The sequence below is a fragment of the Rana temporaria genome, chromosome 5 (assembly GCF_905171775.1).
Source record: "Rana temporaria chromosome 5, aRanTem1.1, whole genome shotgun sequence".
In the NCBI taxonomy this organism is placed as follows: Eukaryota; Metazoa; Chordata; class Amphibia; order Anura; family Ranidae; genus Rana; species Rana temporaria.
The window spans coordinates 45,515,799-45,530,062 of record NC_053493.1 but is presented as its reverse complement, the minus strand read 5'-3'; the positions used below and the strand labels follow the sequence as shown (position 1 = coordinate 45,530,062).

The following is a 14,264-nucleotide window of genomic DNA, read 5'->3' as shown; positions in this document are numbered from 1 at the left end:
ATATTCCCCTGATTCAGGTATCAATAAGAGTTGAAACCATATGAATACAGAAATAAGGGCCAGACCAAAACTGGATGAAAGAGACCAAGATTATTTTAATTGTTGCTTAAAAAAAAGTAATTTTATATGATATTTATACTAACAATTTATTATTATTATTATACAGGATTTATAAAGTGCCAACCGTTTGCGCTGCTCTTTACAACATGAGGGCAGACAGTACAGTTACAATACAATTCAATACAAGAGGAATCAAAGGGCCCTGCTCGTTAGAGTTTACAATCTAAGAGGAAGGGTCAAGTGATACATAAGGTAATAACTGTGGGGGGATGAAGTAGACATAATGTAAATACCATTATTAGGTGTGGGTAGGACAGGCTTCTCTGAACCTGAAATCAAACAAATTGGGGTAAGGAGTTTCATAGGATTGGAGAGGCTCTGGAAAAGTCCTGGAGACGAGCATGGGAGGGGGTGACGGGGGAACTAGATAGCATGAGGTCTTGAGAGGAACGGAGAGAGCGATTATGCTGTTTTTTTTAAACTAAGCTAGTGAGGTAGCTGGGGGCCAAATTTTTGATGGCTTTGTAAGTTGCTGTTAGTATTTTGAATATAATTTGGTGGGTGAGTGGAGGGATTGACAGAGAGGAGTAGCAGACACAGAGCGATTGGTAGGGTGGATGAGTCTGGCAGCAGCACTCATGATGTATTGAAAGGGGATAGCCTATGTAGAGAGAGGTAAGCCAGCGAGAAGGGAGTTGCAGTAGTCAAGGTGAGAGATGACCAGGGAGTGAATTAGGAGCTTTGTTGTATGATTTGTTAGAAGGAGGCATATTTTGCAGATGTTGCGGAGGTTTGGACAGTGATTGGACGTGGGACTTAAAGGAGAGTTTAGAGTCTAGGGCTACACCTAGGACCTTGGCATGCAGGAATGGGCTTATAGTTGTGCCATCGATTTTAACAGACAGATCAGGGGAAGGGGCACGTGGTGGAGGAAAAATTATAAGTTTGATTTTGGATAGGTTGATAGTGGATAGTGGTGTGACATCCAGGCTGATATGTCTGTTAGTAAATTAGTGATACGTGAGAAGTCTGAGGGAGTGAGCTAAGGGGTAGAGCAATAGATGGTATTGAAAGCCATGGAAGGCAATCAGCTGACCCAGGGAGGAGGTGTAGATTCAAAATAGGAGATGTTCAAGAACAGAATCTTGGTTGATCTCAACAGGGAAAGGAAGAGGAGAGGAGGAATTAGAATTGTAAGTAACGCTAAAGGTGCGGTTGCATAAGTAGGAAGAGAACCAGTAAATACTACAGTCACGGAGACCAAAGGTGTGGAGTTTTTTGAGGAGGAGGGGGTGGTCAACCGTATCAAAGGCAGCAGAAAGGTCCAGGAGTAGGAGTACAGAATAGTGTCCATTGGTTTTGGTCGTTAGTAGATCGTTTGTTAGTTTTAGGAGAACAGTTTCTGTGGATTGTTGAGGACGATTTTCAGACTGAAGGGGATCAAGAAGGTCGGTCAGTCGGTTGTAGACTAGACGTTTAAGGAGTTTGGATAAAAAAGGGAGCAAAAAGATGGGGCGTAGATTGTTAAGATTGGTTGGGTCCAGTGAGGGCTTTTTATATATGGGCTGACTAGTGCATGTTTTAGAGAGTTGGGAAAGATGCCAGAAGAGAGGGAGAGATTGACAGTGTGGGTTAGAGAGTGTAGAATAGAGCCAAAGTGTGAACGTAGCATTTGTGAGGGAACAGGATCCAGAGGGCAGATGGTTAGCTGGACTTTAGTAAGTAGTTTAGCAGCCTCTTCTATAGTGGTGGGGTTGAATGGGGAAGTAATAATTGTACCTGTGTGCATGAAGTGTAAGACGTGGATGGTATCTGAACAGCAGAGATCTCCTCACGAATGGTATCAATCTTCTGTTTGAAGTTATTGCTGATCTCCTGTGCAGTGAGTGAGTTAGTGGGTGGAGGCAGAGGAGGGCAAAGTAAAGCGTTGGTAGAGAAAGGTAGAGAAGAGTTGATGGGGACGGGATGATAAGTTGTTAATGAGAGTGATAAAATAAGTCTGTTTGGCGGTGAAGAGGCTAGAATGAAAGCGAAGGGAGCTGTTTTAAGCCCCCCGAGCCCATGGGAATGGTTGCAGAGGGGAAGTTTCTAGGTCCCCCCCTTTCATCTCACACACCTGGGGAATAGTGGGTATGTGTCCAGGCCCAGGGGGGGCGGGCTTATCTCCCTCTCACACCTGTAAGGTAAGGGTTATAGGTGAGGTAAGCTAGGGACCAATAAAGGACAGGATTTAGGTCACATGGTGCAAGGGAACGTTCTGGAAGGTGGGAAACTTATTTAAGGCAGGTTGAGCAAGCTGTGGTGACCAGATTATCAGGTAAACCCTTACCTGTGAACTCCCTCCCCCCTCCTTTGTCGCGGCCTAATTATTATGTGGTACCCCCTTTTGGTTTTGTGAATAAAAAATAGGGGTTAGTTAAGAAAGCGTTAAATCCAGACTGAGTCGTAGTGGCTGGGTTGAGGACTGTTGGTGGTTTTAAGTCAATGAGTGATGTGTTTATTCGTTATATTGCAATGGTTATTTGATTAATAAAATATTGATGGAAAATAAATAAAGATAAAAATAAGTACAGGTCTAATCATTGGAGGAGAGCAGCCTGAGTTCTCAGCACAGCTAGAGAACTGACCAGGCTGCGCTCTCATGCCTAGTGTGTTCAGTTTTTAATAGGAAAGCAGAGGAACGGACAGGAACACCAGGGACTTCACACAAAGGAAGTAATACAAAGAGAACAGGATACAAGTCATACATGGTACAGCAGGCACACATCAAGAATATGAAGTGTTGGGGTAACATTCTTTAACCTGACACCTGGAAGCATGTGCATGTCTGGAAGTTCCTCTTTTGAATATGAGTTTGCATTTGGAAGAAAATATTCTGATAAGGACAAAAAAAGTAAAACATTTGCAAACAGTGTTTTAATAATCCCCTTACCGGCCATTACCTGTCTAAGGGAAGGGTTTCTTTTCCCTTTAGTGTGTTAGAAAGAGATTTTGTGAGTCGTTAGCCAATACACAGAGCTATTATCTATAGACTTCATTAAGTAAGCTATTAGTATAACATTCTTTGTTACAATTGCTTCCAGAACAATGTGTTTTTGTCTTTTGTTTAAAGCACCAGAAGCAATGGTTCGCTTTTGCTTATTATTTAGGTTATAATGGTGATTCTATCTCAATGTCTCTTTTGCCTCACAGCCAAAGCAATGTGTTGTTCAGCACTGAATGACGATTTACCTTAATAGTGTTTCCTTTGCTTGATAATATTACTCGTGGAATACTCTGTGTGCTATATAGAATGAAAGAACCAACAATTTTTTAGAAGGATTTCTAAAACCAAAACTTATATATATAAACACTGAATGAAATTACACTTTTCTTCAATGTAAAGTAGTGAGTGTACAGCTTGTATAACAGTGTAAATTTGCTGTCCCCTCAAAATAACTCAACACACAGCCATTAATGTCTAAACCGCTGGCAACAAAAGTGAGTACACCCCTAAGTAAAATATCCAAATTGGGCCCAAAGTGTCAATATTTTGTGTGGTCACCATTATTTTCCAGCACTGCCTTAACCCTCTTGGGCATGGAGTTCACCAGAGCTTCACAGGTTGCCACTGGAGTCCTCTCCTTCTTCTCCATGACGACATCACAAAGCGGGTGGATGTTAGAGATCTTGTGCTCCTCCACCAGAGCTTCACAGGTTGCCACTGGAGTCCTCTCCTTCTTCTCCATGACGACATCACAAAGCGGGTGGATGTTAGAGATCTTGTGCTCCTCCACCTTCCATTTGAGGATGTCCCACAGATGCTCAATAGATTTTAGGTCTGGAGACATGCTTGGCCAATCCATCACCTTTACCCTCAGCTTCTTTAGTAAGACAGTAGTCATCTTGGAGCCTGGAGGTGTGTTTGGGGTCATTATCATGTTGGAATACTGCCCTGCGGCCCAGTCTCCCAAGGGAGGGGATCATGCTCTGCTTCAGTATGTCACAGTACATGTTGGCATTCATGGTTCCCTCAATGAACTGTAGCGCCCCAGTACCGGCAGCACTCATGCAGCCAGACCATGACACTCCCACCACCATGCTTGACTGTAGGAAAGACGCACTTGTCTTTGTACTTCTCAACTGGTTGCCACCTTACATGCTTGACACCATCTGAACCAAATAAGGTTATCTTGGTCTCATCAGACCACAGGGCATGATTCCAGTAATCAATGTCCTTAGTCTGCTTGTCTTCAGCAAACTGTTTGCAGGCTTTCTTGTGCATCATCTTTAGAAGAGGCTTCCTTCTGGGACAACAGCCATGCAGACCAATTTAATGCAGTGTGTGGCTTATGGTCTGAGCACTGACAGGCTGACCCCCCACCCCTTCAACCTCTGCAGCAATGCTGGCAGCACTCATATGTCTATTTCCCAAAGGCAAACTCCGGATATGATACTGAGCTTGTGCACTCAACTTTTATGATTGACCATAGCAAGGCGTGTTCATAGTGGCACCTGTCCTGTTAAACCGCGGTATGGTATTGGCATACATCGGTATGGTCTTGAAACTGTACTGCAACTCAAGTTTCAGGGTCTTGGCAATCTTCTTATAGCCTAGGCCATCGTTATGTAGAGCAACAATTCTTTTTTTTCAGATCCTAAGAGTTCTTGCCATGAGGTGCCATGTTAAACTTCCAGTGATCAGTATAAGAGAAAGAGAGCGATAACACCAAATTTAACACACCTGATCCCCATGAACAACTGAGACCTTGTAACACTAACGAGTCACATGACACCGGGGAGGGAAAATGGCTAACTGGGCCCAATTTGGACAAAATTTTATTTTGATCTAATCTATATAGTTGTATATAAAATGCACTACTTATCTATCAAAAAGTGTTTTAAAGTGCTAAACCATTCATCCATTTTCTAAATTGCTGCATTTCTAAATGTCCAAAAGCCAATATAAAGGAATAGTAGCGGTAAAAAAGCACTTGTGGGTTTAACCAATCATTTTTCTGTACAATTCTTCTGTGCGTGGCAGGGGGTGGCAGGGGGTGTGTCCTATGCCTACATACTTTTGCTAATAGGTGTCCCTCATTCCAATCTCAGAAAGTTGGAAGTATGCATTTACTTATTCCATCTTTAACCGCTTGTCAACCGCACACCGTCAAATAACGGCGGACGGAAGACTCTATTGTTCTGACAGGACGTCATATGATACAAGACCGATGCTGTGTCTCTTGTACATAGGGACACAGATTAGTCACCCCCTTCCCCCTACAGTTAGAACACTCACTAGGCTACACATTTAACTCCTTCCCTGCCCCCTAGTGGTTAACCCCTTCCCTGCCAGTCACATTTATACAGTAATCAATGCATATTTATAGCACTGTTCACTGTATAAATGTGAATGGTCCCAAAAATGTGTCAAAAGTGTCCGATGTGTCCACTATAATGTCGTAGTCCTGAAAAAAAACACAGTTCGCCGCCATTCCTATTAAAAAATAAACTGAGATAAAATTGTTATTTTTTTTAAAAAAAAAATGGCATATTTATTATAGCAAAAAGTAAAAAATATTGTGGGTTTTTTTTCAAAATTTACGCTCTTTTTTTTGTTTATAGCCCAAAAAATAAAAACTGCACAGGCGATCAAATACCACCAAAAGAAAGCTCTATTTGTGGGAAAAAAGGATGTTTATTTTGTGTGGGAGCCACGTCACACGACCGCGCAATTGTCAGTTAAAGCGACGCAGTGCCGGAAGCTAAAATTTCGTCTGGGCAGGAAGGGGGTGTATGTGCACAGTAGGCAAGTGGTTAAATATCTCAGATTACAATTGTGACTTTCTAAGTAAGACATCTTAAAGCTGGCCATACTGTACACTAGTAGATTTTTGAATAAACTTTTATAGGATGATTCGTATGAAATTCCAAGTACAGTTTATGACTTGAGGAATGTTGTTTTTAAGTACTTCAAAATTTCATTTGCTTTTAACATTTGGTTTTGTATTAACCACTTAAGGACCGGACCAATATGCTGCTACATGACCCAAGGGGTTTTTACAATTCGGCGCTGCGTCGCTTTAACAGACAATTGCGCGGTCGTGCGACGTGGCTCCCAAACAAAATTGGCGTCCTTTTTTCCCCACAAATAGAGCTTTCTTTTGGTGGTATTTGATCACCTCTGCAGTTTTTATTTTTTGCGCTATAAACAAAAATAGAGCGACAATTTTGAAAAAAGTGCAATATTTTTTACTTTTTGCTATAATAAATATCCCCCAAAAACATATATATATCAAAAAAAAATTTTTCTCAGTTTAGGCCGATACGTATTCTTCTACCTATTTTTGGTAAAAAAAAAATCGCAATAAGCATTTATCGATTGGTACAAAATAGGGGATAGTTTTATTGCATTTTTATAAAAAAAATTTTTTTTACTACTAATGGCGGCGATCAGCGTTTTTTTTTCGTGACTGCGACATTATGGCGGACACTTCGGACAATTTTGACACATTTTTGGGACCATTGTCATTTTCACAGCAAAAAATGCATTTAAATTGCATTGTTTATTGTGAAAATGACAGTTGCAGTTTGGGAGTTAACCACAGGGGGCGCTGTAGGATTTAGTGTTCACCTAGTGTGTGTTTACAACTGTAGGGGTGTGTGGCTGTAGGACTGACGTCATCGATCGAGTCTCCCTATAAAAGGGATGACTCGATCAATGCAGCGCCATAGTGAAGCACGGGGAAGCCGTGTTTACATACGGCTCTCCCCGTTCTTCAGCTCCGGGGAGCGATCGCGCGGCTATAAACGAATAGCCGCGCCGTCGTCCCGGATCGCTCCCCGAGGGAATCCGACAGCCGCATGTAGCAGGGGGGGGTCCCGATCGGACCCCTGACCCACATCTAATCAGGCACGTACAGGTACGTTGATGTGCCTGTCCGTGCCATTCTGCCGACGTATATCTACATGCGGTGGTCGGGAAGTGGTTAAAGGATGCATTCACCTTTGGGATAATGTTACATGTTCTACCCATTTATAGGGTGGAACACGTAACATGTTCCCAATGCTGCAGCAGCTAATCGATCCCCCCGTGACAGCAGTATGGGGAGGAGTTCCCTGTACCAGCTGTCACTTTTTGAAATCAGCATGGCCGTGCAGGGCTCCGCCCACACGGCTGCATCAATCATTCACACAATTCTGGGTGTAAATGAACTACAAGCCCCAACATCCTTTGCGGCCGTTGGCTTGTAGTTCTCAATGAACTGTGGGGCACCGTTGGAGTTGGTTGATTTTTCCTGTCAGTGTATCTGCTTGCCCATAAGAGCTGTAAGGCCCCGTACACATGACCGGATCTGTCCGCTGATATTTGTCCGACGGACAGTTTCAGCGGACAGATCCGGTCGTGTGTACAGCCGACCGGACCGGATTCCCGGCCGAGCGGACTTTTTCCAGCAGACTAAAATTTCCTAGCATGCTAAGAAATCTGTCCGCTGGAAACCTCTCCGTCGGACGTGTTCGATCGTCTGTACAGACTCACCGGACATGTCCGATCGGCCGCCATCCCTCGCATGCGCCGTACCGAGTTGACGCATGCGTGGAAGCTTTGAACTTCAAGGCCGCCCACGTCGCCGCGGCCACGTCCCCGCGTATTGTTTACGCGCGGATTTCTGTCTGATGGTGTGTACACCACCGTTTTCAGCGGACTGTCCGTCCGTGTGTACGGGGCCTAAGGGACAGATCTGCAGGAGACCTGCATTACACTAGGGATCTGCTGATCTCTGGTGCAATGCTTTACAGGCTCCAAAAAAAAAAAAAAAAAAAAAATTTTTACCTGCAAATAAAATTTGTATTTATTTTTTTATTTATTTATTTTTTAAAGTGAACTTATCCTTTAAATGGAATTCCCTGAACAAAAAACACATTCACTGTTAGAAATGTGTTTGTTCATTTGGATACTAATATTTATAGGCAAAGTTGATCTAGGGAATATCCGATTGTCTTTTCTGGGTTTAGGAAGGAATTTATTTTCCCCCCAAATGGAGCAAATTGGCCAATGCTTTATTGTTTTTTTTGCCTTCCTCTGGATCAACTGTGGGTTTAGGTTTCTGTATATGGAGGTTTTCCATTTGTTTGTGTGTTTTCTTTTTTCTTTGTAGGTTGAACTGGTCCTTTGAGTTTTCTTATCACTGTGGTTAAAAATTAACAACCAATTTGACCAAATGAATTTTTAGAAAATATTCTACTAGTGCAGCCTTTTTCAACCAGGGTGCCTTGTGGTTTCTTCGGGAATGCCAAATTGTATACAAGCCAGTGGGTGGATGAAACCTGCCTTTTTCATTGTACATCATTACAACCTTCAAGCTGCCAACCTCCTAACAACCAATGACATCATCAGTTGATAAGGAGGATGTCACTTGTGTTACACGTTTACAGACTTCTGAGACGCTATGTTACATAGATACAAAGCAAACTGAAATATATTCATAATTAGAATATTTTACAGCTATTAATGGAGATTTCACATAAACTCAGAAGGCAATACTTGCCTGCATATCATCCTTGTTTGACCCTCCCTTGCCTCTCTCCAACAGCTTTGGGTCATTAGCTAAGTGATGGAGAAAAAACTGAGGGAGAAACACTGGTATCAGTGTGCAAAAGTGTATTTGCTTTGGAAGAATAAATCACCTCTAATGCTACGTACACATGAGCGGGAAAAAAAAAGATGGTTTTCCTGACGGAATCCTTTCAAGCCTGCCTTGCATACACACGGTCACACAAAAGTCCAGTGAATTTTTGACTGCCAAGAACATGGTGACGTAAAAGACTACGACAAGCCAACAAAATGAAGTTCTATGCTTCCAAGCATGCGTCAAATTGTTTCCGAGCATTCGTGTTTTTTTTTTCCGTCAGAAAAGCATACAGACGAACGGTTCTCCCGCTAGGATTTTTCCCTGATGAAAAAAAGAGATCCTGCTCTCTTTTCTTTCCCAGCAGTTTTCCTGTGGGAAAAAGTCAGATGGAGCATACACAGAGTCAGGATTCCCAACAAAAAGCTCTCATCGCAGTATTTTAGATGGGAAAACGGGTCGTGTGTATGGTCGTGTGTATGGGGCATCGCGTTGGGTGTCCTATGTGTATTGATGTTGCTGCATTATCCAAAACTATCAGAATCGTCTTTACATTTTAGAATGGGGAGCCTCAAGACTGCCTTGAAATTGTTCAAAATTTTAAACGAAAATTTACTGAAAAAAGGTTGAGAAACACTGTACTAGTGTATGGCCAGCTTAAGGTTGGGCTTAGTGGCCTATAAATATAAAAGCCAGCACACAAGGTTCAGCACTGAATTCACAAAACACAGCATTACATACCGTTGTCAAAGTATCTGACCGTAGAATTCCGGGACACGCTTGGATCAAAATTCGCCATCAAGGGAGCAATATATTGAGTTGCTGTGAGCATCCGATGCACAACTTCCCCCGTATAGATAAAACCTGAGGAAAGACACACAAATTAGAACACTTTTCCTTTATCCACTTCAACAGCAGGGAATTGAAAATGCTAACACAAGCTTTGTGTGTTCTTTGCAGGAGCTTACTTATCGCTGGCGTGATCTATAATATGCCACAAATTTGCCAATTAAGGATACTTTATATGTGTTTGGTAGAATTACAGAGGTCTGAGTACCGCAAAGCAATGGGAATCACATCTGCTCAGAAGACCAGAGATTGCTCAAAAAGCATATGTTCCAACATATTGCAGGACTCGTTCTCTACTTTTATGCTGTGTTTGCTAACTGGTTTCCTTTGCATTAATTCCAACGCATTCGCATTTTTGTATTTCATTTTATGCTGCTTCAATTACCTTCTCAGAAATATAAAATATCCCCTGAGTCGTTCATGGCTATGAAGCAGATTGTCATGAGAAATGTAGCTGACAATTTAAATACACAGCTTCTGCCTAAACAGACGACTCCTCTTTGGGTTTGCAGGGTTTGTTCCCCAATTGGAGTTTTATATTCGGGGCTTTTTTTTCAGGGGGAACTTGGTGGAACTCAGTTCCACCACCTCTGGCTTAGACCCTTTGGTGCCTGCTCACCACAATCACTTGTAAACACAGAAGTCTGGTTTCTGTGTTTACAAGTGAGAGCTCTGCACTCTGTGTGGAATGCAATCCTGGTATTTAATGCCCCTTCTTAAAATCTTACTGACCACACCCACTATTTTAAGTGATTTGGAGGGTGCGTGTAGGGGGAGGGGTTTTGTGGGGTCGTGGTTAATTTCCAGCACGTTTTGTTTATTGATAAAGATTGAAGGCCCTGACTCAAATCAGGGAAGCCTGTTCTGCCTACTGAGTCAAATTTTGAGAGCAAGAAAATGACAATGTTCCTGCTTCGTTTCCCGTGCTAAGAGACTGGGTGGAGCCTGTGCGGCTCCTTTTACTAACAACATGACATCACAAACATAAGCATACAGATTGGTCAGTTCATATAGTTCAGTCCCTTATTACACGCCCCTGTGACGTCTGTTCTTGGCATTCTGCACATGTTTCAAAGTCTTCAATTAGCACAAACAGTCCATATATGGCATGGAGCCCTCATGGCACATTCTTTCCTTCCACAATCGCCATATTTATTTTACTCGATGGAGGGAGTCATGGGAGGAGCTGTTTTGGAGGGGTTTGAACACATCTGTTCTTGATAATAGTCTTTTTTCTTCCATTTCAAGTTGTAACTTTAAAACATTATATCTGACATAACCTCTTTTAAGGAGAATAAACACTTGGGGCCAGATCCACGTACCTCGGCGCATCTCTAAGCCCGGCATAGCGTATCTCAGATACACTACGTTGCCGTAACTTACAGCGTATTTTCCGTATCCACAAAGAATTTGCGCCGTAAGTTAGAGCGGCCTAGTGTAACTGTGTCGGCGTAAGGGCGCGCAATTCAAATGGATAAGATATGGGCGTGTTTTATGTTAATGCAACTTGACCCCACGTAAATGAAGTTTTTTTTTGAACGGCGGTTATCCCAGTGTGCATGCTCGAAATCACGCGCAAATAGTCAATGCTTTCGACGTGAACTTAATTTACGCAAAGCCCTATTCACGAAAGTTTTACGCAAACGACGGAAAATTCAACACTGGCCCGATGTCCATACTTAACATTGCGTACGCCTCATAGAGCAGGGGTAACGTTACGCCGAAAAAAGCCTTACGTAAACAACGTCAAAAAATGCGTCGGGCGGACGTACGTTTGTGGATTGGCGTATCTAGCTAATTTGCATACTCTAAGCGAAAATCAACGGAAGCGCCACCTAGCGGCCAGCGTAAATATGCACCTTAGATCCGACGGCGTACTAAGACGAATCTAGCCCAGCTTCAGGCGTATCTTGTTTTGTGGATACAAAACAAAGATACGCCGGAGCATCCTAGAAGTTATGCGGCGTATCAATAGATACGCCAACGTAACTTCTTCGTGGATCTGGGCCATGTAGTATATATTTTCAAACATGCATATGTATTATATCTTCTATAGATAAAGAAATAAAAACAATATAAGACTATAAAAAGAAAAACAACATTTCAGTGGTTCTAATCATAACACAAAATAAGAATTTTAGTGAATTCCATCACATTATATCTTTTGTTCTCCTTTGGGACACAGACCTGTTCCTTGTCACAATTGTGAGAGAAGGAGCTTGACTTTTCAGCCAGGCTATTGTTATCACCAATCTAAGTTCTCCATATATCACAATGGTGAATTTACTTTGGCCAATGCTAACAGTAGCTCGGATCAAAGTTAAACTAAGGCCAGCCATACACGGAGCAAATTTCTTTCCTGCAACCATGGGTTGCAGGAATGAAATTTGCTTGATTCCCCCAACACAGACAATGTTAATGCGGGAATTCCTCCTGCCGGGCCATTGTCTTCTCCAGGCTGTGGGGCGGGGGATGGCAGTGGAGGTCGGAAGAAGCGATCCCCACTGGGAGAAGATAGTGATTATTGCTAGCAGCTATAGCAGCCGCTAACAATAATCACAGGTAAAATCTGGCATGCTGGTTGTACCCAAGTTGATTGGTCAATCTATCAACCTGGTACATTCAGCCTGCCCATACACGGTTCGAATCTCAGCCAGTTCCTGCCGAACCGGCCAAGATTTGAACCATGTATGGTCTTCCTAAGTCTCTACCATCTTTGCCGCCAGGTGTGGCTGTAAAATATTGAAATTTGAGAGCATGTTTTATACCTTCCAAGATTTGGAAAATTGCCAGGCCAGCATACTTAGGTATTAGCACATTTGTGATCCAAAAGATCCAAAAGAGATACTGATTGATTCTGGGAAATAGAATGAATAGAGACCGGGAACACGGGTGTATTGCCCTTCACTGAGCTGACACCGTTGTATGCTTCCTGTCTCTGGCTCGTCCCCACCATCCTAGATCTGTCAGCTCACATGCATTGGACACAGCCATAACTTGAGCGGGCTTTTCATCCATCTAGTGCCCTTGCCCTGGGTGTGTCTGAGTACACCTGGCCGCATTGTCTTTTAATGTTATTTTATTTGTGCTGTATGTAGTCAGCTCACTTACATTTATATGTACTTCTGATACCAATAAAGATATTTTTAACTGTTGGGAGAAGACTGCAGATTGCCCAATCCGTTTATCCTGTAGAACTATTTGGGTTCTTTCCCACTACATTCTTTCCTCATATGCTTTCCTAGTTCAGGATCTAAGGTAAAGGGCACCACCCCAACTGGGGTGAGTCGGTATCCCCTCTCCCAGTGCTGGGTACTACATTCACCCAGCACTACGATCCCATGAGATGATCTGGTACCCTTTCTTTCTTCCAGCATGCATAGCTATTAGCACTAGAGCTGCACGATTTTGGCTAAAATAAGAATCACATTTTTTTTGCTTAGAATAAAGATCATGATTCTCGCGGTGTAACATCATCTTTCACATTATACCAAAAAAATTGGGCACACTTTACTGTTTCGTTTTTTTAAATTCATTAACCACTTAACCCCCGGACCATATTGCTGGTCAAAGACCAGAGCACTTTTTGCGATTCGGCACTGCGTCGCAACCTGCACAGATGTCTCTGAAATTGCTGCCAAACTCACACTAACATGCAGGTATGAAATTGTGCGAGTTTAGCTGAACTCGCAAGCTTTCATTCCCTCTGTCAGTGTGAAAATAGGCTAACTGAGTTTATTCTATATATATACATATATATATATATATATATATATATATATATATATATATATATATATATATATATATATATATATATATATATATATATATCACTGAAATGTATACACTGAGTGGATTTCCCTAATGCCTCTTTCACACGGGGCGGATCAGTAATGATCCACCTCGTGAACCTCCGCTTGCTCAGCGGGGATCGCTCCGTTGATCCCTGCTGAGCCGGCGGATGACAGGGCGGTCCCCACACACTGTGCAGGGACCGCCCTGTCTTTTCTCCGCTCTGCCCTATGGGGGGATCGGTTGAACACGGACCGTGTGTCTGTGTTCATCCGATCCGATCCGCAGATGGAAGGGAAAAATAGGGTTTTCTTCCGTCTGCAGAATTGGATCATTGCGGAGGCGGGTGAGATCGGGTGTCAGCGGATGTTCATCCAGTGACATCCACGATCTTATGGGGACCAATGTATGTCCCTTTTTCATCCATCCGTTTGCAGATAAAAAAGGTACATACATTGGTCCCTATAAGATCGCGGATGTCATCGGATGAACATCCGCTGACATCCGATCTTACCCGTCTCCGCAATGATCCGATTCTGCAGACATAAGAAAACCCTATTTTTCCTTCCGTTTGCGGATCGGATCGGATGAACACAGACACACGGCCCATGTTCATCTGATCCCCCCCATAGGGGAGAGCGGAGAAAAGACACACTGTGCAGGGACCGCCCTGTCATCCGCCGGCTCAGCGGGGATCAACGGAGCGATCCCCGCTAAGCATACGGAGGTTTACGGGGCGGATCAGACTAAGGACATTGCATTGTGAAAAGGAATTACTGCAGGAGAAGTAAATATTACAACCAAGCTGCATTTTTTGGCTGCTCAGTCTTGTGTAGAATAGTTCTCAACAGCGACAGTGAACATTTCCTACACACCAACACTGACAAAGTGGCCAAAGCCACCACAAAAAGCCACCACAAAACGTGTTGGAAATGTTAAAATTGCTTCCAT

At 42.9% G+C, this 14,264-nt stretch overlaps 1 protein-coding gene across 1 annotated transcript in view; it reads right to left on the bottom strand.

The window, feature by feature from the left end:
- The window catches only part of PLXDC2 (plexin domain containing 2), a 696,254-nt gene that overhangs the window by 211,552 nt on the left and 470,438 nt on the right, over positions 1-14,264 (bottom strand). Inside the window, exon 5 of the mRNA XM_040352492.1 lies at positions 9,411-9,533. Within this exon, the coding sequence (XP_040208426.1) occupies positions 9,411-9,533 (123 nt within the window). The remainder of the gene's footprint in view (positions 1-9,410; positions 9,534-14,264) is intronic.